The following is a 22,494-nucleotide window of genomic DNA, read 5'->3' as shown; positions in this document are numbered from 1 at the left end:
ATAAATCAGAATCAATGCACATATTTACACAATGTTTTATATACACACATGCTACATTCATCAAATAATCCAAAATATCTACCAAAATGAGTCCGAAATCAGGTTTCTATGAATACAGGTGGAAAATCCAAATGCTGAGTGAAAGCAGATCTTTATCTACTAAACTCGAATAGTTTAAGCCAAAGAAAATCTCATGCCTGAACTGAGCAATAAATGATTCTTTCTCTTCAAACTTTGAACGCATGCAGACAAGACTAAATGCATGAAATGTTGAAATCCTCCACTGCTTTCCTTTGATGTAAGTTTTGGAACTAAATCTGAGTGATCTTTCCAGTAATAATGACAAACTCACAATGAATACATTTATTCTTGTAAAATTACAAACGTAACGGTAGGCATTAAGGCATTGCGTGAAAATCAATGCTGCCTATTTTCCAAATTTTCAATTCTGATATTTGAGCATCCACACAAACCCTGCACGAGGCCTAAAAAGGAGAACAAAGCGAAGTCATTCCATCAACCTTTTCATTTTCAATCTAGTTTTGTCATTTCTTGCTTGTCTTATAAAAGATAAGAAACCACAGATTCTAGTTTAAAATTACCGAACCTCAGAAATACTGCAAATGTTGAATATAGAAAAGTTTATGAAATTGAACACCTGTATACAGGGGACACAAACTCTAAATGATAAAAGAACTCCTTTTTGAGTTTTTCTTGTATTTTGTTGTTGTTTTATTTATCTGATGAAATCTATTGTTAAGGTGAAAAGATCAAAGAGAGAACAACTGCAGGAGCATTTTCTGTTTTATTTGTCTGTCAACTTCAAAGACTTGGTCGACCTAATCGTAAATATTATGTTTTGTCTATATATATCTAAACTTTTAGATAGCTAACCTTTCTTGTTTTTAGATTCTTAAGCATAAACATCCAATCGGTTTCCAAATTCAAGCACTTACTTGTGAAAATAATTCCTGCTATGTTAAATAGACTTGGGTTCTAAAACCAGCTATTCTCTAGTTTTGAATCGATGTACCATTTATCCAATTAAAATATGTTCTATCATCTAAATCAGCGTGCCAGAACAATGTGGCGGAGAAGCAGCAGAATTGTGGGAATGAAGGCAAGGGCAGACAACCGCAGCAAGGAGGCACGAGCGCTGGGCAGCGACGGACAATTTGGCCCTTGACACTCCATGGTTTCTGAAATGAAACAACACAACCACAGGTTAAACCACCATTTTATTCATTTGCATAATCATCAAAGTAACAATCATCGGTAATAAACAAAACAGCAACAAGTCTACAGTTCATGGTGGTGTCTTTACCTGTTCGCTGCCAGGAAATATGTATATGCAAAGGATAGCCTGCATAGACCTGAACTGACGATGTACAGCGTGTTTGATGTATAAATGACACATCACACACACATTGTTTGTTTCTTGTGTTCTTTCTTCTGTTTTTGTTTATCGAACTGACAGGCGCAGTGGCGTGGTGGTAAGACGTCGGCCTCCTAATCGGGAGGTCGTGAGTTCGAATCCCGGTCGCTGCCGCCTGGTAGGTTAAGAGTGGAGATTTTTCCGATCTCCCAGGTCAACTTATGTGCAGACCTGCTAGTGACTTAACCCCCTTCGTGTGTACACGCAATCACAAGACCAAGTGCGCACGGAAAAGATCCTGTTATCCATGTCGGAGTTCGGTGGGTTATGGAAACACGAAAATACCCAGCATGCCTACTCAACGAAAGCGGAGTGAGCTGACTATACTCTCAGAGTATAGTGTGGGGAACCCAAATGGGCAAAGGAGCTCACACGTGTGACTTGGAATAATAGGCCGTGAAAAGTAGGGTATGCGCCGAAATGGCTGCGACCTGCTGGTCGATGTGAATGCGTGATGTATTGTGTAAAAAAATTCCATCTCACACGGCATAAATAGATCCCTGCGCCTTGAGTCCGAGTCTGGAGATACGCGCGCGATATAAGACTTCATATAACACGTAACCAGAAAATTCTGGAACGCTGAAGAAGAAGAAGTTTATCGAACCGTCTGTTGCCCGTTAAAAAAAGTTACCCAGTTACATGACAAAAGTTCAGTGTACTATCTCCGATCTGACCAGGCTTTTCACATGGAACAAGACCTCCACTTGGTCATCTACCAAAAATCAAGTCGGACTACTTAGTGTGCAGAAATGTCATTTGTTATGAATACATTTTGCGGATTAACCCTTGCTTTGAAAAAGTTGTTTTACACACACACACACACACATACTCCCACCAGGAAAGGATTCTCAGAGCTTAACAGATATACTGTGACAGGGGAGGCTACCGCTCCTTTCACAGCAGACTCTGCACCCGAGTTGTTGGCCTTTAAAGTCAACACCCGTGGTTTGTGGAAATCTGTTTGTGATGGGGTCTGGTAGTTTCCGATTGTTTGCATAACAGTTTTAATAGGGCTAAGAAATTAGCCCTAACATTTTCAAACCTGTTTGATTGCACTTCGCTTCCCGAGGTGATCGTAGTGTTTCGGCACACGGTTACATCTGGCGCTTGCGAGCAGGGATGGGACTCGGCATGATATGTTCAGGTAATGGCATAATATGACCACTGAACATGTTCGTGCTGTTCCCATTCTGCGAACTTGGGATGGACAGTGGTCCCCCGGTTCGGAACTTCGGGACGAAGTTCATTTCAAACGGGGGCGATTGTGACAGGGGAGGCTACCGCTCCTTTCACAGCAGACTCTGCACCCGAGTTGTTGGCCTTTAAAGTCAACACCCGTGGTTTGTGGAAATCTGTTTGTGATGGGGTCTGGTAGTTTCCGATTGTCTGTATGTTCATGGAAACCTTCGGGTTTGCATAACAGTTTTTATAGGGCTAAGAAATTAGCCCTAACATTTTCAAACCTGTTTGATTGCACTTCGCTTCCCGAGGTGATCGTAGTGTTTCGGCACACGGTTACAATACTAAAAGAAAAAAACACCTTACCAAAAAGAGTGATAGTTGATTCATGTCTCCCGTTCACGTTGGTGGCTATGCAGTAATAGTCAGTGAAATCATTGGCTTGGACGTTCTTCACCTGAAAAGGAAAACAATGAGATAAGTTTCACAACAAAATAATAATAATAATACATTCTTTTATAGCGCTGGTCACCTGCAAATGGCAGTCTCATGGCGCTTTACATTAGACATTAAAACTTAACATTTTCCATATAAAAAGTTTTCTCGTAAGAAATAACATACATGTACAAGCATTAAAATCAATTCATAGACAATGACTACTTTTAAGTTATATCAGATAATTTAGAAAAATTGTTTTCAAAAAGATGAAAAAAACACGTAAGATAAGTAATATGCAACAACACTGATATCATCAGTGAACATAATTAACCCACACTTTGATGGAAAATTGAGCAAGTGTGCTGACACTACTCTCATAAGTTCCGTTGCCACCCCCCCCCCCCCCCTTTTATCTAAGACCTCCAAAAATCTGAAGAAAAAAAATCCGGTCTAAAAAAGGAGAGAGTCTTAAAGAGGAAGTTATTTTACACAGGGTGAACAGAAAATCAGTTCAAGCAAGGTCTGGAAGGGGGGGGGGGGGGGGCTTGGGGGGGGGGGGGGGGGGTAAAGGGGGATTTCACCTCCCTTATTGAAGACTCTCTCCTTTTTAAGACCTGATTTGTTCCACATATTTGTTTGTTTGTTTGTTTGTTTGCTTAACGCCCAGCCGACCACGAAGGGCCATATCAGGGCGGTGCTGCTTTGACATTTAACGTGCACCACACACAAGACAGAAGTCGCAGCACAGGCCTCATGTCTCACCCAGTCACATTGTTCTGATACCGGACCAACCAGTCCTAGCACTATAACCCCATAATGCCAGACGCCAGGCGGAGCAGCCACTAGATTGCCAATTTTAAAGTCTTAGGTATGACCCGGCCGGGGTTCGAACCCACGACCTCCCGATGACGGGGCGGACTCCTTACCACTAGGCCAACCGTGCCGGTCTGTGTTCACATATTTGGAGGTCTTAAAAGGGAGGTTCCACTGTATAGCCCGCACCAAAACCAACACTGTATAGCCCGCACCAAAACCAACACTGTATAGCCCGCACCAAAACCAACACTGTATAGCCCGCACCAAAACCAACACTGTATAGCCCGCACCAAAACCAACACTATAGCCCACACCAAAACTGTATAGCCCGCACCAAAACCAACACTGTATAGCCCGCACCAAAACCAACACTGTATAGCCCGCACCAAAACCAACACTGTATAGCCCGCACCAAAACCAACACTATAGCCCACACCAAAACTGTATAGCCCGCACCAAAACCAACACTGTATAGCCCGCACCAAAACCAACACTGTATAGCCCGCACCAAAACCAACACAACATGCAGATCCCGGAAACCTACATTTTTTTTTAAAGTTTGTAATCAACAGAGTTGCAATGTATTTCCTATGCCAAGGGAGACAAACAGTTACAAACATTCTCAGACCCTACTTTTTCAAATTTTCTGATCACCAACATCAGTAAATTCACCTCGATTTTCAGACTCCTTTCCTTTTTATAAAAGATTACATTTTTCATATTTTCTTGAGGTCTTCCAATAGTGGTTCCACTAGTATCACATCCTGGCTTCTCATTTCATTACCTTCAGCGTGTACCACTGTTCCCCTGCTTTCAGATTCTGGTTGTCAGTGGTCTGTTTGTTGATTTCATACTTGTCATCGTCGTTGAGTGGAGCACGACCCTGGTTGATCAGTCGCTCAAATGTTACTGTTGGTTCTGGGTGACCTGGAAAATAAACAGAGACAAATGTATGGACTGAACATAACATTTCCCTTGTTTGAGCCAGGTGACGTCAGAGGCCGACTAAAACTCATCTAGGCGACTGGCCTAAATTAGGAAAAAGTGCACATCTGTATGCATTCAATCGTAAAAGTAGAAGCAATAATACTTAGCGTGGTCTCATAGAACAATGACTGTCTCGATCTGTGTAATATATAATATTTTTGTCAAAAATACAAATAACGCACATGAAACTAGCATATAATATACAAATCTGAAATGTTGAGCCAAACTATTTTCACAAGAAGGAGCATGCCTTTAAGTATATTTTGTTGTTGAGGCAATTTCAATTTGCTATGCACATGACTATACAATGACAATGTTCACATGCATGCATTTTTTGCGGCAGTATGCCTGTATTGTTTGGATTTTTTTTTAAAGAACTGTGAAACCCAGCATTATTTTCTCACAAAGAAATTCAGAGTTAAACATTCTTGCGTCTGACTATCATTGTTTCAAGTTCACAGCCCTTTGACGATGCATATCTGCTTGCGGTCAAACGTTAAACTACAGTGAAACACAGCATTTATTTCACACTGAAAAGATATTCAGCGTTAATCATTCTCACGCCCGACTTTCATTGTTTCAAGTTCACAGCCCTTTGACGATGCATTTCAATTCAGCTTGCCGTCAAACATAAAATGAAAGTGAAACCCAGCATTAACTTCACACTGAAAGTGAAAGGAAATTCAGAGAGATATCATTCTCGCGTCTGACTACCATTACCAAGTTCATCGCCCTTTAACGCTGCATTTCAGCTTGCCGCCAAACATTAACAACAGTGAAACCAAGCATTATATTCACACTGAAAAGAAATTCAGCATTAATCAATCGCACGCCTGACTTTCAAGTTGACCTACCTTTGACGATGTATTCCAGCTTGCCTTCAAATATTAAAAGAAATAGGAATCATGCGTTGACTTCACACTAAAAACAAAATCAGCGTTAATCAATCTCACGCCTGACTTTATGTCAAGTTGACCTACCTTTGACGATGCATTCCAGCTTGCCATCAAAGCGTCTGTTCTGGGCCTGGCCGACGGAGTTCTGCACCACCCGAGTGGCAGGTGCGTGAAAGATCAACACCTGTGCCAGGTGCTCGGCAGGGGGCTTGATGTTGTTGTCCGCCACACACCTGTACACCCCCATGTCTGCCACAGTCACGTTCGTCATCGGCAGGATGTGACTCTGTACAGGTGAGAAAACAATTAAGTTGACGTTCCTGTTGGGTGGGAATAGAGAATACTACATGGCTTGCTGTGTCGTACCAGATTTACACGAGTTGTTTTTTAAAATATTGAATTGCGAGCGAAAGCATGATGTTTTGTATACCACGCATGTATTTTTCGTACTCTGCAAATACAAAAAATAGTTGCACACTATTGTGACAAAGACAATGATGCAACTCATGGTGTACATTATGTTTTTCATGACACACTCGCAGTGAGTACTTATTTTCCAGACCGGCACGGATGGCCTAGTGGTAAGGCGTCTGCCCCGTGATCGGGAGGTCGTGGGTTCGAACCCCGGCCGGGTCATACCTAAGACTTTAAAATTGGCAATCTAGTGGCTGCTCCGCCTGGCGTCTGGCATTATGGGGTTAGTGCTAGGACTGGTTGGTCCGGTGTCAGAATAATGTGACTGGGTGAGACATGAAGCCTGTGCTGCGACTTCTGTCTTGTGTGTGGCGCACGTTAAATGTCAAAGCAGCACCGCCCTGATATGGCCCTTCGTGGTCGGCTGGGCGTTAAGCAAACAAACAAACAAACAAACAAACAAACAAACTCATTTTGCACTGCATTGTACAGTGACTACAGTGGAACCCCCCCCTTTTTCAGACTTTCACAAAGCTGAGAAAACAAGGTCTTAAAGGTCCTTGTCTACATTTTTATACCGAAATCGCCATTTGACCATTAAAATGCAGAGTCTATTATCTACAAATATCAACAATACACCCCCTTTCGATCAGGAAAGACGAAGCCAGTGTAGCCGTTTGAAAATTCATTGTAGTATTCCAGCGTAGTACTCATAGTAGGATATCCTTATTTGGAAAATGCCAAGCGCAAAACTCCTCTCAAATCCCGTGCATTTCGTGCGTTTAAAAAAAAGCGTGGACAGCGCTCCAGTGTCAAACTGTTGCTGCACTTGTTTGGGCGTGGCTATAAGCATAGTGACATGAATTTGATTGGTCAGTATTTTTAGGCAAAGCACATGTTCTCAGCAAACAGAAAACAAAATATTGGAAGCGTGAGTCACGCTACCCAAAAATAAAATCTTTTTTTTACATATATTTTTTTTTTCTATAACTTTTTTCCCCATGGTTCATTCATCATCTGACATAACTTTTTAGCGAAATCTAACCATAAGATTATTGAAAAAAAGCCAAAATGTAGACGACCACCTTTAAAAGGGAGGAAGTTTTAAATTGAGGTGTCTTAGGGGTCGGGGTCCATTGTAGATCTCTCCTGCAAGTGCAAATTCTTACCCTGTACTGTGCAACCCCTACTGGCAGGAACCCGCCATCCGACTTGGTCCAGGTGATGTTTGGAGACGGTATACCGGATGCGGCACAGATCAAGCTGGAATTCTGACCCTGGTCAATCTGGAGCACAGCTGTCGTTTCACCGGGACGGATAGTTGGCGGAACTGGCGGGGCAGAAAATGTGAGTCCATTAAAATGCATTTTATACGCTAAAAGAGATAGAACTAGAAGATGGAGGTCACTAAGTTCACAGACATCAGGAAAATATATATGCTTTGAATCAATTTCTTTGGACAAATTTGCTGAAATAGCCTTGACAGTTTTGGCAATGCTTGAGATCATTTAGACAGTCCTTGGTGTAACCTCCCACCTTTCTTTCAGTTTGACCCTTTCGCTGCCTGTAGGATGTCAATTGTCAGCTGACATCCTGGGTAACATTCCTTAACGGGCAACAAACTGTCCAATAAACAACAACAGAAGAAGAATAAAGATGAGGCCTAAAAAAAAATAGGTGTGGTTACGGTAACCCGACCTACCCTATTTTTAGGGGCCGACCCTATAACTTTTTATTACATTTGTCAAAAAACACCCAAAAAAACACACAAGAAAACGAGTGCAGAAAACACAATGAAAGCGAAAGCGCTCGATTCGCACACTGATTACCCTGTCAAGTAGGTTTAATTTGTACACATTAGAAAAAAAAAAAAGTAAAAAAAAAAAGTGATTGCCTACCTTCCTAATCCTACCCTATTTTTTTGGGCTATGTTACCGTAACCACACTTTTTTTTTTTGTGCCTAACAAACGAACAATGTGTGGTGTATGAAGGGTACACTGTCAGTCGTCAATTCAAGTAAATACAGGAAAGGCTTTGTACAGCGGAAACCTCCTTTATGACCTCCATAAGGGGGGGGGGGGGGGGGGGGAGTGGGGGTGTGTCTTAAGAAGGTCAAAGGGAGGTTCCACTGTATACAAATATTTCCTCAAATTCCTGGCAGCAAACAGGTTTACGACCATTTTCAATACATCGTTAAACAGATGCAGGTCTAACCGTATACTCACCCTGTACTGTTATTTTTCCCAGTTTTGTGGGCCACTGGTCGTAAGCTACCAGATTAGCTGGTCGTGTTAATATTGTTAAAGACCACTTTTGATGGGTCGTTATAGACAAGTCTAACAGTCTACTCACCCTGTACTGTTATTTTTCCCAGTTTTGTGGGCCACTGGTCATAAGCGACGGCGGTGATGCGGATCGTGCACTTGTAAGTGCCCGCGTCAGTTTCCACCAGTCGTCTGATGATAAGCATGAAGGTCTCGCGATCTCCAGACGAGCGCTTCTGAACCTCGTACTTCCGCAGTCCGCCGATCATGGGGTTAAGCTGCATCTCTATGTCCGTGTCACGAGAGATTTGTTCTCCTGTGTCGACATGCTCCCACATCACCTGTAAACAAGAAGAGCAAACGCTCGATCGAGTCACTTTCGCAGTTCTGAATATTATATGAGGCATCAGATGGACAGGAAGAAATTGCTATTCACAACACAATGAGTCACGTTCACATAAAATTTGAGCCTGGTCACTTTTATAGTTTCCGAGAAAAGCCCAACGTTAAGTTGTGTGTTGCCGAACAGAAAAGGCTAGTTATCTCCCTTGTTTTTCTGATAACGTTCGTAAAAGGCTACAGATGTAAATACTTTGATGTAAAGAATAATCCTACAAAGTTTCAATCACATCCGATGAACTTTGTCAAAGATATAAAATGTCTAATTTTTCCTTTGACGCTGACCTGTGACCTTGAAAAAGGTCAAAGGTCAACGAAACCATCGTTAAAGTGTAGAGGTCATTGGAGGTCACGACTAAACAAAATATGAGCCCGATCGCTTTGATAGTTTCCGAGAAAAGTCCAACGTTAAGGTGGTGTCTACGGACGGCCGGCCGGCCGGCTGGCCGGCCGGACAGACTAACACTGACCGATTACATAGAGTCACTTTTTCTCAAGTGACTCAAAAAGGAAATAAGAAATAAATAAACAAAATGTATGAGGAACATGTGGCAAAAGCGCTGTTTTAATGTTAATCCCAGACACTTATAGGACAATGGGTCAGGTGGACCCGGATTGAAAATGATGTAAAGGTTGGAATGCCCTGGCTACAGACACATAATTCTGTCGGTACACCTCCCACACGTGTAACCTTTGGTGACGGTGGACCAGCAAGGGGAAAGAACCATGCTTCATATTAACAAGTATGGGTCTGCAGAACTATGACCTGACTCCTGAGACTGAAAAAAACACTGCAAAAGGAGAAGAAAGATACATACATCTAAAAACAGTAAAAGTCTAAGAGTTAAACCTCCCCAAGATTCTCCGCCACCCCCCCCCCCCCCACTTGTCCAAGAAACCAAACAGCTAAATTAGGGTAACAATTACCATGATAAAAGTAAGTAACTTGGCAAATGTCCAAATGTCTGCAAATCCTAATTTTTTCCTCAGAATGGTGAAAATGTTTAATTTTTATCAAAAGTGACAAAACGACATACACAAACATTACAAAAATAGAGATTATGGGCACGCTAACACACATTCTAATTACACAACAACTCAGTGACTCACACACAACTGACACAAGTCAAACTCAACATATCAAAAATGTGATGTATAGATGAAAATGTCTTTTCTTGAATCTACAGATAAACAACAGTACATCAGCAATCTACACATGGACAAAAGTTACGACACATCAGGCCGTCAAGTGTGCTAAAAACAAGTGGGGCTACAACTTTCATCCATTTCCATTGGACAACGCCAACAACAGACAACGCCAACAACAACAGACAGACAACGCCAAGTAACGTACCACGCTGGTCTGTTTGTTGGTGACGGTGCAGTTGATTCTACCCGTGCGGCCCACCTGCTGAACCTCGGGCCAAATCTCGTCAACAATCTCCGGGTCTTGCGCTTTCACTGCACAAAGTCAGAAGGAAAAGTGTTATCTGACTTATGTTCTTTCTTTCTTTAATTGGTGTTTAACGTCGTTTTCAACCGCGAAGGTTATATCACGACGGAGGGAAGGGGGGAGATGGGATAGAGCCACTTGTCAATTGTTTCTTGTTCACAAAAGCACTAATAAAAAATTTGCTCCATTGGAGAATGCAAGTTTCCAGTACAAAGGACTTAACATTTCTTACATACTGCTTGACTAAAATCTTCACAAACATCGACTATATTCGACTATATTCTATACAAGAAAAAAAATAACAAGGGTAAAAGGAGAAACAGAATCCGTTAGTCGCCTCTTACGACATGCTGGGGAGCATCGGGTAAATTCTTTCTCGTCCCAACTAATATGGGACTCCCCCTAACCCGCGGGGGGTGACTTACGTTCTGTGACTGAGGAAATTATGTGTATTTAATTTGGTACTACATCATGTACTAGAACATGCTACTGTAAGTACTAGAAGTAGAGCTGGTAGAAGTACATGTAGAACCAATTGTTGATGTTAGTTGTTACTTAGGTCTTTTTTGAATTTGATACAATTATGAATTACAATTTACAACCCTCATAAAAAGTCATAAATATTCATAAATACAACTGTGTGCGACTGCGAGTACTGTTACTGTTAGTGACACTCATACTTAGGCATCAATCACTTTCAGTTTCACTTAGTTATTATTTATGGTTTTTATAAAAAAATCAGTCAACATATAAAAATGACAAGAAATGAAATCGACTTCATCATAGTTCATGTCTACCAGATTCATGATATCATGGTACACGTGTATACGTACAGTAGCTTTTGCTACTCATTCCTCTAAAAATAAAATTAATAAAAAGCGAACGCAATATTGTGATGCACTGATGCAGTCAATAAGTCATTTAAGGTCAGATACAACCCTGACTTTGCTGTAGACAGGGGCTGTACAAGTACAACCTAAAAGTAAAAGTCTTCACTACTTAAAACTAATAAAATGACTACAGTCTAAATTTACAGTACACTTGACTAGCTACAGCCAGTATAGGTTTCTTTTATAATTTTAACAAAAATTAAACTTGACTAAAGGGGATACCACCACAGTACCAGTACCAGAAGTGATAATCTTTATTTTCACACAAACTACATTTTGTCGAGTATGTATAAATATTAATCACTGCCCTTTTAGTTTGATGTCTCGTAGTCGTACGTCGTAGTATTAATAAGTTAGTAACCAATTTCAGGACATCCCGCCTTGTCAAATGTCATTGTCACTGTCTGTGTTTGATGGACAAAGGGAAGCAATCTCACTTGAATTTCAGACGGATAATTCTGTTACCACAAGCATGTAATATAAATGTAAAATGAACGGAATATAGTTTTCGTTTTCGACCAAACTGATAATTAACATGATTTAGAATGTGCACACCTGAATCAACTTCAGAACGCGGAAATGGGAAATAGGTCACGCACAAATTTCAAAACGTCGCAGAATAGAGCAAAGATCGTACAGCATAAGATAAAAATAGTATTTGATACTCACCTAAAGCAGCACAGAGTGCCACTAAAACAAAATATATTCGATTATCCATCGCTGTGTTGCGGAATTACATGACAAGCGACAAGCTCTGTCGTGTGCTTTTTCACCTGTCCGCTGCCTGTCGTACGTTCATTTCCGGTTTCTCAGGTGCGCTTGCCCAAACCAGTACGGGAATCATAGCAGTTTTAAACCGGGATTCTAGTAAAATGCGACCGCAAGCCAACGTCGAGTCTTGTACGTGGAGTGTCACAGTATGTCGACATCAGTCACTGTGTGTGTGTGTGTGTGTGTGTGTGTGTGTGTGTGTGTGTGTGTGTGTGTGTGTGTGTGTGTGTGTGTTGCCCTACGGTGTGCCAGTGTCGGGTGTGTGCGCACCTGTGTGCATGATCATTTTCACTACAGTAAATGATGTGTAGGCCCGCACACTGATTTCCCGAGTTCAAATGAGTAAATGTCTAGTTTTGAATAAATGAGATAGACATTCTTTGTTGCATAGACAGCGGTTTTTCGTTTTTCGTTTTGTTGTTGTTTTTTTTACTCAGTCCTGAAACTGAATGTTGCAGACCGTGAGACTGACAGACAGACAACTGAATCGGACAGAAAGTAAGAAAGACTCAGGAAGAAAATTAAAACTGAGCCGGCCACAGTTAACACCATTGAAATGTGATAAAAATATGAAATTACTTACCGCAGCATATACATACATACATACATACATACATACGCGAGCAACTTGCATCAGTCATTCGCTGACGCATGAAAATCTTGTTTTATTGCGATGGCAGGTTTTTTTTTCTTCCGATCATTCAAGCCTACAAGCCGCCTGTCCCGTTCCGTCCCCCTTTTAAAAAGTCTGGGTTAAACCGGGACTTCAGTTATATGGGACGGTATTCCAAGTACCTCATTGGCCCAACTAGTCCTCCGGCCACAAGGCTATTCTTCTGTGTCCCATTTCTACCCCCCCCCCCCCCCTCCCTCTCTATCAGTTTCCGCGCGCGCCTGTGTGTGCATGTGCGTGCAGTGTGTGTGTGTGCCGTGTACATGATGTGTGTGTCACTGTGTGTGTGTGTGTGTGTGTGTGTGTGTGTGTGTGTGTGTACACATGATGTCAGTGTGTGTGTGTTTGTTTGTGTGACCAAAACTTGGACTGACTCAACCTTTTAAATCTGGGCCTCAACAGAGATTGATTTGATAGCAGCTTCATTCACGCAGATACTGAGCGAAGCAAGAGCTAAGTTAAGAGAAGAACAAGTCGCGTAAGGCAAAATTACTACATTTAGTCAAGCTGTGGAACTCACAGAATGAAACTGAACGTATGTTACGCGTGATTGTTCTGAAAAGTGACTATTACATGATTGTTCTGAAAGTCTACTATTTATTTCATCGTAATCATGTGAGCCCTCATATGTGATTGTTCTGAAAGCTTACTAATTTACATGATTGTTCTGAAACTCTACTAAAAGTAAACTTGCTTCACCCGTGAAATGTAGTCAGATATGGAACAATATGTATACCCCTGCCATGAAGTGTGTTTGAGTTGATCCGTCTTCTGTGTGCGCGAGAGCTTCAGATGTGTGTTTGAGTTGATCCGTCTCTCCACTCCCTTTTTTTAGGTGTAGGGGGTGGGGGAGGTTTGTTCATATCAACTGACACTTTATCAAACCATTTGAATAATTCATATTTACAAAATTTTGGTGGTTGCTGTGTAATAAAAAAAACAAGTGTCACTGAAAACAGAGATGTGCTCATAAATTTAGCTTTCATGTGTGTGTATGTGTGGTGTGTGTGTGTGCGTATGTACTCAGTGCACTGGCGTATAAAACGTATTACTTGTTGAGTTTGTATTCATTGGGCGAGGGTATAAATATCAATTTCACTTAAGATTTAGTATCATTGTATCAAAATATTGTTCCATGTACATACAGACATACATACAGACAGACGGACAAAGTGAATCCAGTATACCCCCCTCCAACTTCGTTGGGCTGGGGTATCAATATCAATATCACTAAAGATTTAGTATCATTGTATCAAAATGTTGTTCCATATACATACAGACATACATACAGACAGACGGACAAAGTGAATCCAGTATACCCCCCTCCAACTTCGTTGGGCTGGGGTATACATATTGTTCCATATCTGACAACATTTCACGGGTGAAGCCAGTTTACCTTGACCTACCTTTAGTAGAGTTTCAGAACAATCATGTAAATTACTAAGCTTTCAGAACAATCACGTATGAGGGCTTATATGTTTACGATGAAATAAATAGTAGACTTTCAGAACAATCATGTAATAGTCACTTTTCAGAACAATCACGCGTAACAAACGTAGTCCGCCGCTAGTGCAAAAGGCAGTGAAAGTGACGAGCCTGTTTGGCGCGGTAGCGGTTGCGCTGTGCTTCATAGCACGCTTTACTGTACCTCTCTTCGTTTTAACTTTCTGAGCGTGTTTTTAATCCAAACATATCATATCTATATGTTTTTGGAATCAGGAACCGACAAGGAATAAGATGAAATTGTTTTTAAATCGATTTCGGAAATTTAATTTTGATCATAATTTTTATATTTGTAATTTTCAGAGCTTGTTTTTTTTATCCAAATATAACATATTTATATGTTTTTGGAATCAGAACATGATAAAGAATAAGATGAACGTAAATTTGGATCGTTTTATAAAAGTTTTTTGTTTTTTCAGATTTTTAATGACCAAAGTCATAAATTAATTTTTAAGCCACCAAGCTGAAATGCAATACCGAAATCCGGCCTTCGTCGAAGATTGCTTGGCCAAAATTTCAAACAATTTGATTGAAAAATGAGGGTGTGACAGTGCCGCCTCAACTTTTACAAAAAGCCGGATATGACGTCATCAAAAACATTTATCGAAAAAAAGAAAAAAAACGTCCGGGGATATCAATCCCAGGAACTCTCGTGTAAAATTTCATAAAGATTGGTCCAGTAGTTTAGTCTGAATCGCTCTACACACACACACGCACAGACACACACAGACACACAGACACACAGACACACACACACACCACACCCTCGTCTCCATTCCCCCCTCTACGTTAAAACATTCAGTCAAAACTTGACTAAATGTAAAAAGGAAACAACCCCCAAATTCACACACACATACACTGACACACCCACACAAGCACGCACGCACGCACAAACACGCACACCCACACACCCGACCACCCCACACACACACACACAAACACAGACAAAAAAAACCCAAATCACCTTGAAGAAAACACACACACACACACACACACACACACACACACACACACACACACACACACACACACACACACACACACACACACACACACACACACACACACACACACACACACACACAACACCAAACAACACACGAAAATAATCTCAAAACAAAACAAAAAACACCAAAAAACAAAACAATCAAACATGAACGCATAAATATAACATTTTAATTTTTTTTAATTCTTTTTAATTTTAAATTGTTATTTTGTTTATCGATCATTCTCTTACGCAGTCCGAACCAGCTTAACTTTAGGTATTATTCCAAAGGTTTTGAGTGATGTATCGAAGATCGAATTTATCAGAGGGTTGCCTAATTATCGAGTACTTCCAGTGAACGATTTCTCAGAAGTAACCATTCTATTTTTATCTTTTGGGAAAAAGCGCAATGGGCGATTATATCACCGCGCTTTGATTGCATCTAATGGTCGTTAACGACTTCTTATTATAATGTACTTCTGGTAATGTACTTCTGGTAATGCATACATTGAAACAATGTTTTGGCCAAAGAAAGATTGTTGCTACAAGAGGGCAATGTTAGTCCCCCAAAGCGAACAACATAGAGGATATCTTTGCAGATGTAACTATGGTTTCTTTCGTTTAGAACGCGCAAAGTCCATCCAGTTCAATCCATACTTCGTTCGTGACCAATCAGCTGACGTCGGACAAACTCCCAGCCACCTTGTCCGGTTTCCCTGGAAGATATTAATGAAATACATGAGCGTGTATTTTGTCACAACTACTGAGGAATAGAGGTTTCTAGCTTATAGTCTTACTCTTAGTTAAAAACTGAACATGTAATTTTTAAAGGGAGAAAACGGCGAAGAAACAAACGGACGTAAATTCCCCCGAAAGATAACTCCGGTGGATGGGAGGGATGGGTTAGAGGAGGGGGGGTGATTTGAGGCCAATATGAGTCATGACCCAGAATGTGAAGGTCTGTGATACATCGCCTCTCTTCCAGTTTTCAATACAAAATTAATACTGACGATAAGGAAGTAACTTGAGAACCAATCAGGACTCATTTATTACACAACTCAGCGCTCATTAATTTGTTTGTCGAATACCATCTCGGGTGGAGAAAACTAGCTCGAATCCTTTTCGTACGTTCGCTTCGAAAAATCCTTTTCGGTGTGGTTCAACTGTACATACCAGAAACTGACTGATTTTGGGTGACCAGCAATCAGGCTGAGTTTTGTGTGTGTTTTGATCACTTTAAAAATAACGAGTCAATTAATGTTATAGTATTTTGAATTTTAGATATCAAGGTGATTTAAATTCTTCTCAGCAATTACATTTATAACACTATTTTGTTTAGTACTTCGCTTTATCATGAAATAAAAGTAATGAAACGCAAATTATTTGCAACCACTAAAATTTAAGAACAGTGTGCCAAATTACGTCTATTTGTCAACATTCCACTAGGCCTATGTAGTTATGTCCCTTGAACATGACAATAAAGTTGGCGGTAGGAGTCGACTTTTAAAGTCAAAATTATTGCTTTTCACCTCAATTTTTCCTCAGATTCAAAACACTGTCACGGTTTTTTTGCGCCTTGCTAGGGGAAATCCCCCTCCCCCCCCCCCCCCCAACACAATTTTTAGCTTTTCAAAGGGGAATAGGTAAGGTAGGATTTCAAGCAACACGTTTGAACAGATGAGAGCCTTTTAGTACCTTCTCCATCTTACTGCGATCCGATAGACCTAAACTAACTGTAAATAGTTTCCAAATCGGAGACCACCATGTAAACGGAGAAAGGAAACAAAACTGAATCCGCCCCGAATAGCAAAATAGATAGAAGGGGGGCGGGGATGTAGCTCAGTCGGTAGCGCGCTGGATTTGTATCCAGTTGGCCGCTGTCAGCGTGAGTTCGTCCCCACGTTCGGCGAGAGATCTATTTCTCAGAGTCAACTTTGTGTGCAGACTCTCCTCGGTGTCCGAACACCCCCGTGTGTACACGCAAGCACAAGACCAAGTGCGCACGAAAAAGATCCTGTAATCCATGTCAGAGTTCGGTGGGTTATAGAAACACGAAAATACCCAGCATGCTTCCTCCGAAAACGGCGTATGGCTGTCTAAATGGCGGGGTAAAAAACGGTCATACACGTAAAATTCCACTCGTGCAAAAAACACGAGTGTACGTGGGAGTTTCAGCCCACGAACGCAGAAGAAGAAAAGAAGAAGAAGATAGAAGGGACATGAAAAACCCCACAGCCAACATGCAACAAGCAAACCAAGCTTTGCAGCAGCTTCCTTGAATTTAGGGCACTGTCCAGTAGAACATTATGGTACAGCGTAGACAAAATGGCGGCATTTAATCTTAATGACACACGACGTCGACTTAACAAACCAAGACTTCTCTTCTTGAACCTGTATTCCAAAGTGACATATCTGACGTCATACGAGAGAAAAGGAGAGAAGACGTCATAATGCAAAGCCTCACGTCACGTAAAACATGGTGTCACATCTCCCAGGAAAACAAACGAATTTCGAAAAAGAAGTCGGTCTTGGTTACTTCGTCATATATTATCAGTAGAAAAAAATCAATCGTAAGGTCACCGCTAGGCTGTGCATGTATCGGTGTCGGATCTCATTAATAATTCGCAGGATCGCAGCAACAGCATGCATAGATACCTTTCAGAGTTAGTCAGCTTTGATGAGAAAGCCCGTGAAAGAAGACGTCAGAGCCACGTAGGCATTACGGTTATCCAGACTCCTCAGCCACACTCTCTGGCCGGCAGACAGGCGGAGGACCGCCTCGCACGTTCCCATGTCTCCGTACACTGCCGACTCCAGTCGACACTGGATGACGTCATCCACCATGACGTCAACGTTGGCCTGAAGGTCATGGGCACCACTCCCTGTGTTCACGGAGAAGAAGTAGACGCCTGCGAAGGGTGCTGTGAAATTCCCTGACACTGCGTCATAGGTATGGCATTCCGTTTGTCAAATAATTATTTGGATACTTTTTCATGTTTTTTTCACCAGTTTTAGCTAAATAATCATTATTTAGAAACTCATGTGCTAAATAAGTAATTGTTTATAAACAATGTAAAACAATTCTAAATAATTTTTTGTTTACGTAAACAATTCATTATTTACCTAAACAATTCATTGTTTACGTAAATAATTCATTGTTTACGTAAATAATGATTTATTTACGTAAACAATATATTATTTAGACTTATATTACATTGTTTATAAAGAATCAGCAATGTTGCTAAATAAATCATTATTTACGTAAACAATGAATTATTTACGTAAACAATGAATTGTTTAGCCAACACATTTTCCATTATTTAGGGGTTTCTAGGATTCGCTTCTGAACTAAGTTTTATGTCTTTCAGTGATTACTATAATTGAATACAAGGTCTCTCCACACACTCTTATCTTAAAATAGCTGTTGTTTGGATATTATTTTATTTATTTTACAAGCCGAGTACGAAAATAACTGATCTCATACACAGTCAACGGTCAAGGTCAATTAAGGTGTTTCCCTGCCGGGAGTGTTTAGTGTTTGCATTTTCTTGCTTGAAGTTGTCGAAACACAGTTTTTTCCCCCTTATGTTCTCTGTTCTGTTTATGTCCCAACAACATGCCTGTCTTTCCATTTCTCTTCCTTTCATCGTTTCATTTCAAAGAGAAAAGTAAAAACAGCTGTGAACCGTTGAAAAACGGGAAACAATGCCTCCGACGCGTTCCGAGAAGACTCTGGAGTGACTTCCCTTGCCTCATGCACAGGCCTCATGCAAAACATTGCGATCGGGCGAGAAGCGAAAATATTCTGAGCGATTGTTACCAGAGGAGAGGCGGCGATACCACCAGAAGATTTTGGAGATTGACGGGAATGATCCGTATGACATTCTCAACCAGGTGCTGGTCAGCAAATCCGGACGATCTGCCAGAGCTGAGTTACATCAACATCGTAAATTATTTTGTGCTTGGCAAGAGTGCATACAGATACACATGTGAGCAGCTGAAAAGCTTACAACAGTTTTGATTCCTACCGACTTTTTGTCTCTGGCTGGGTGAGGGATGTCAAGTGCTACAGCCCAGAACTCTGTCATTTCTGCAAAGGTAAGAATGTGCTTTCAGTTTATAATGAATGAACGTGAGTGTTCTCTGTCTTGTGTTGCTGATATCACAAGTTGCAGTTCAGGATATTGTGTTGAGGCTTTGTCTTTGATATACATGTATTCTTCGCTTCAGTTTGTATTCTGGACTACGACAAAAGCTGTAGATAGTCTTGAATATATTTATATTTTGAAATAGCTTGCAAAATATTATATAAATTTATAATGAGCTTCATGTTCATATTCAGTTAAAAATCTGTTGTTTACTTTTCATTGTTAAGGTTATTGTAAAGCACGTTATGTGCGTCTTAGAGTTATATTCATTCGATTGACCTAGCTGAATGCTGATTTGTGCGACCTTCAATTTATTTTTCAGATTCTTCATTCACAACGCCTTAATGAACCAGCACTTTCTCCTTGGATCATCGCCACTTCTGATGGCAACATACTGGCAGCACACTGTACCTGCATGGCCGGAGTTGGAGAAACCTGCACACACGTCCCTTCACCTTCAAGGAGTCAGCTGTTGAGTGTGCTGTGGCAGACCGCCATTTCTGTTTGGAATCTAACAGTGAGGGGATGCTTTGTCTGCGCAAAGACCACCCATACTTTAGTCAAGTACAGTGCCAGATTGTTATGACCAGTTCCTCCTACTGCGATTTCATGGTGTAGACTACTGTGGATAAAGTTATTGTCCGAGTATTGCCTGACTGTGATTTTTGGGCAATGTGTGTGGAGAAAGCTTTGAAAGTGTTCAGACTCGCAGTTCTTCCAGAGCTAGTTGGAAACTGGCTGGACAGAGAAGCTGAGCCTCTACAAGCAGTGGATGTGAACCAGGAGCAGCTGCAAACACCAGCCGTGAAACGCAGCAAGAAACAGTGACAATGCCAGACTCGCTTGCTCATGTGTGTGGGAAAACAAACATCATGTATGACTGTACACATAGAAAGTGGCAGTAGTAAAGTTGTAGAGAGGGAGAGAATACATCGAACGCAGAAGAAGAAGAAGAAGAGAGGGAGAGAAAAGAGAGCATGTAATGTTTTAAATCACAGTTCACACTCACAGAGAAGTCATCAATTGTTCCATTCTTGTTTCATTTTATTCTTAAAGTAAAATCATGCACAGATGTAGACATGTATACATTTTGTTTAGGATCACCGACCACAATACAAAATCAAGTGCTACAAGTATAAATTATGATGCATACAGGACCTTATTTTGTGATTGTTTTACATCCACTGCTGTGAATAACAAAGAATCATGAGCAGTTTGATTATCAACTTATTCAGCCAGGTATATTGTTCATTCTCCTTGTTCAATGTTTCCAGTGACACGGATTGGCTGCTTGATTTAGGGAACAAATAAGAGTGTGTGGTCCAGCGTAGTTCTGCATCAGTACAGTCAAGTAATACAGTGTTTAAATTGGCAGTGGAACTGAAAGTTAGTTTCTATTATCAAGTAGTTCTGTTTTGATGACAACAAAATTGAACACATTTATTTCTGCAAAAAAGCGCACAGGTCTTTGATCATAATGAATAGTTAATGACTCACATACCCACAGTATGTTATTTCAATTTTGAACATTTAGTGAAAGTGTTCTCTTCACTTTGGCTTCATACCTGCAATACTGGTAGTGGTATGTTCAGTGTTGCTTGCAGTTGCATGTTATTGGTAGTTTAAATGTGTGCTCGCATTTCAAGTGTAGGCCATTTAATTTTTCAATGCTCCTTATCTTGTTTCCTGTGTAGAGCTATTTTGAGGTTAATCAGCATAATTCAACCTTTGTCAGTTGTGTCAATACATGTCACATTTATGCAAAATGATTTCAAAGTGTATGTTAAAGTGGTGTGTGTGTGTGTGTGTGTGTGTGTGTGTGTGTGTGTGTGTGTGTGTGTGATAGAAAGAGTGAAATCTGCTCTTGAATTGGAAGGAAATAGCAGCAGGTCAGATCATATACACATGTATATTCAAATTCAAGATTCCATCCAGTGAAAACATGATAACAGAAAAACTGTTGCTACTGCTCATGTGAGACACCTGAATCAGATACAATACACCACAGTTTAATTAACACATTCTTTAAACAATGCCTTCATCTTCAAATTCAAGATTCCGTCGTCCAGTGAAAACATAACAGAAAGACTATTGCTACTGCGAGACATCAGAATCAGATACAATACACCACAGTTTAATTAACATATTCTCTAGTCTAAACAATGCCTTCAGTTCACGAGGCTGTGTTTATGCAGCGTCACAGCAAGAATCACATGATACCAGTGCAAACATTGACAAGCCCAGATGATACAGTGACTATTTTGTCCAGTGTTACCACTTCTTCCTCTTCCCTTGCAAACAAAAGATCAGTCAGAATATCAGAGTTCAGAATTTTGTACTTTCCACAAAGAATACCGATAACTCGTTCAACATAAATTCTCAGATTAGCTAGTTTGCGTGTTGACTATCTCATAAGCTGTAAGCTGACTCTTCCCTCTTGTAAAGGCAGGGATTTTCACTTGTGCACCTCTCATAGCCACTAGTTCATTAATGTCAAATCCCCTGTCGGCCAAAATCACATCATTTTGTACAATATTGTCTAGATACCCACTATTTGCAGTGATGTGCTTGTCACTTGAAAGCCCACCCCACCCTTTAGAAATAAAAGAATTATGGCCTTGAGGTGTAATTGATATTAGGTATTTAATTGTATTGTTGTGCTTGTAGTTTGACCAGGTGAGTGCACTAGCAATAGCATCAACACTGGAGGGTCTCTCAATGAATATATTTCAAAACAGTCAATAATGGACACTACTCTGCATCTTGAACACACACGGCCAGTACATGTACTGTGCAACTGACCTTGCCACGGAACGATCCAAGGGGGGCAATCTCAGTCATCTCAAAGAGGGAAATCCAAACGCAATCCGCTTTGTTCGATTTTACGGGCTTGGACGATAGAGAAAAATAAGAAAAGCAAAAGCTGGAGTCCAGTCTGGACGAAACTGCTATCAAGAACGCAGAATTAATTTCTTCTGAGTTTTTTTTTAGCCGTAAGCGCCATGTTTAACTGCTGTTCACAATGCGGCCGCAGTGAAACCAACAAAGGGGCCTCACTATGGAAGAGTTTCCTGCTCCGATAAACATGGTGCTTACGGCTAAAAAAAACCTCAGAAAAAGCAATTCTGCGTTCTTGATAGCAGTTTTGTCCAGACTGGACTCCAGCTTTTGCTTTTCTTATTTTTCTCTATCGTCCAAGCCCATAAAATCGAACAAAGCGGATTGCGTTTGGATTTCCCTCT

General features: G+C 40.8%; 1 protein-coding gene and 2 long non-coding RNA genes across 3 annotated transcripts in view; 1 reads left to right on the top strand and 2 right to left on the bottom strand.

The window, feature by feature from the left end:
- LOC138974265 (hemicentin-1-like) overlaps positions 1–11,989 on the bottom strand; it is a gene marked incomplete in the record, with an annotated part of 30,316 nt that extends 18,327 nt beyond the window's left edge. The window contains 8 exon segments of the mRNA XM_070346985.1: positions 1,072–1,199; positions 2,981–3,071; positions 4,653–4,795; positions 5,836–6,037; positions 7,335–7,495; positions 8,519–8,771; positions 10,184–10,290; positions 11,842–11,989. Coding sequence (XP_070203086.1) covers positions 1,072–1,199; positions 2,981–3,071; positions 4,653–4,795; positions 5,836–6,037; positions 7,335–7,495; positions 8,519–8,771; positions 10,184–10,290; positions 11,842–11,890 — 1,134 coding nt within the window.
- Positions 11,990–15,273: 3,284 nt separating this feature from the next.
- On the bottom strand, positions 15,274–18,049 carry LOC138973112 (uncharacterized). Its single transcript, XR_011457891.1, has 2 exons — positions 17,760–18,049; positions 15,274–15,820 (listed from the first exon to the last, which is right to left on the bottom strand). It is a non-coding gene; the product is annotated as an uncharacterized lncRNA (long non-coding RNA).
- A 17-nt stretch (positions 18,050–18,066) lies between these two features.
- LOC138973111 (uncharacterized) lies at positions 18,067–21,021 on the top strand. Its single transcript, XR_011457890.1, has 2 exons — positions 18,067–19,202; positions 19,575–21,021. It is a non-coding gene; the product is annotated as an uncharacterized lncRNA (long non-coding RNA).
- Positions 21,022–22,494: the final 1,473 nt, after the last annotated feature.

The sequence above is a fragment of the Littorina saxatilis genome, linkage group LG8 (assembly GCF_037325665.1).
Source record: "Littorina saxatilis isolate snail1 linkage group LG8, US_GU_Lsax_2.0, whole genome shotgun sequence".
Taxonomy (NCBI): Eukaryota; Metazoa; Mollusca; class Gastropoda; order Littorinimorpha; family Littorinidae; genus Littorina; species Littorina saxatilis.
Note: the sequence above shows the minus strand (reverse complement) of the source record. Positions and strands in the feature narration are given on the sequence as shown.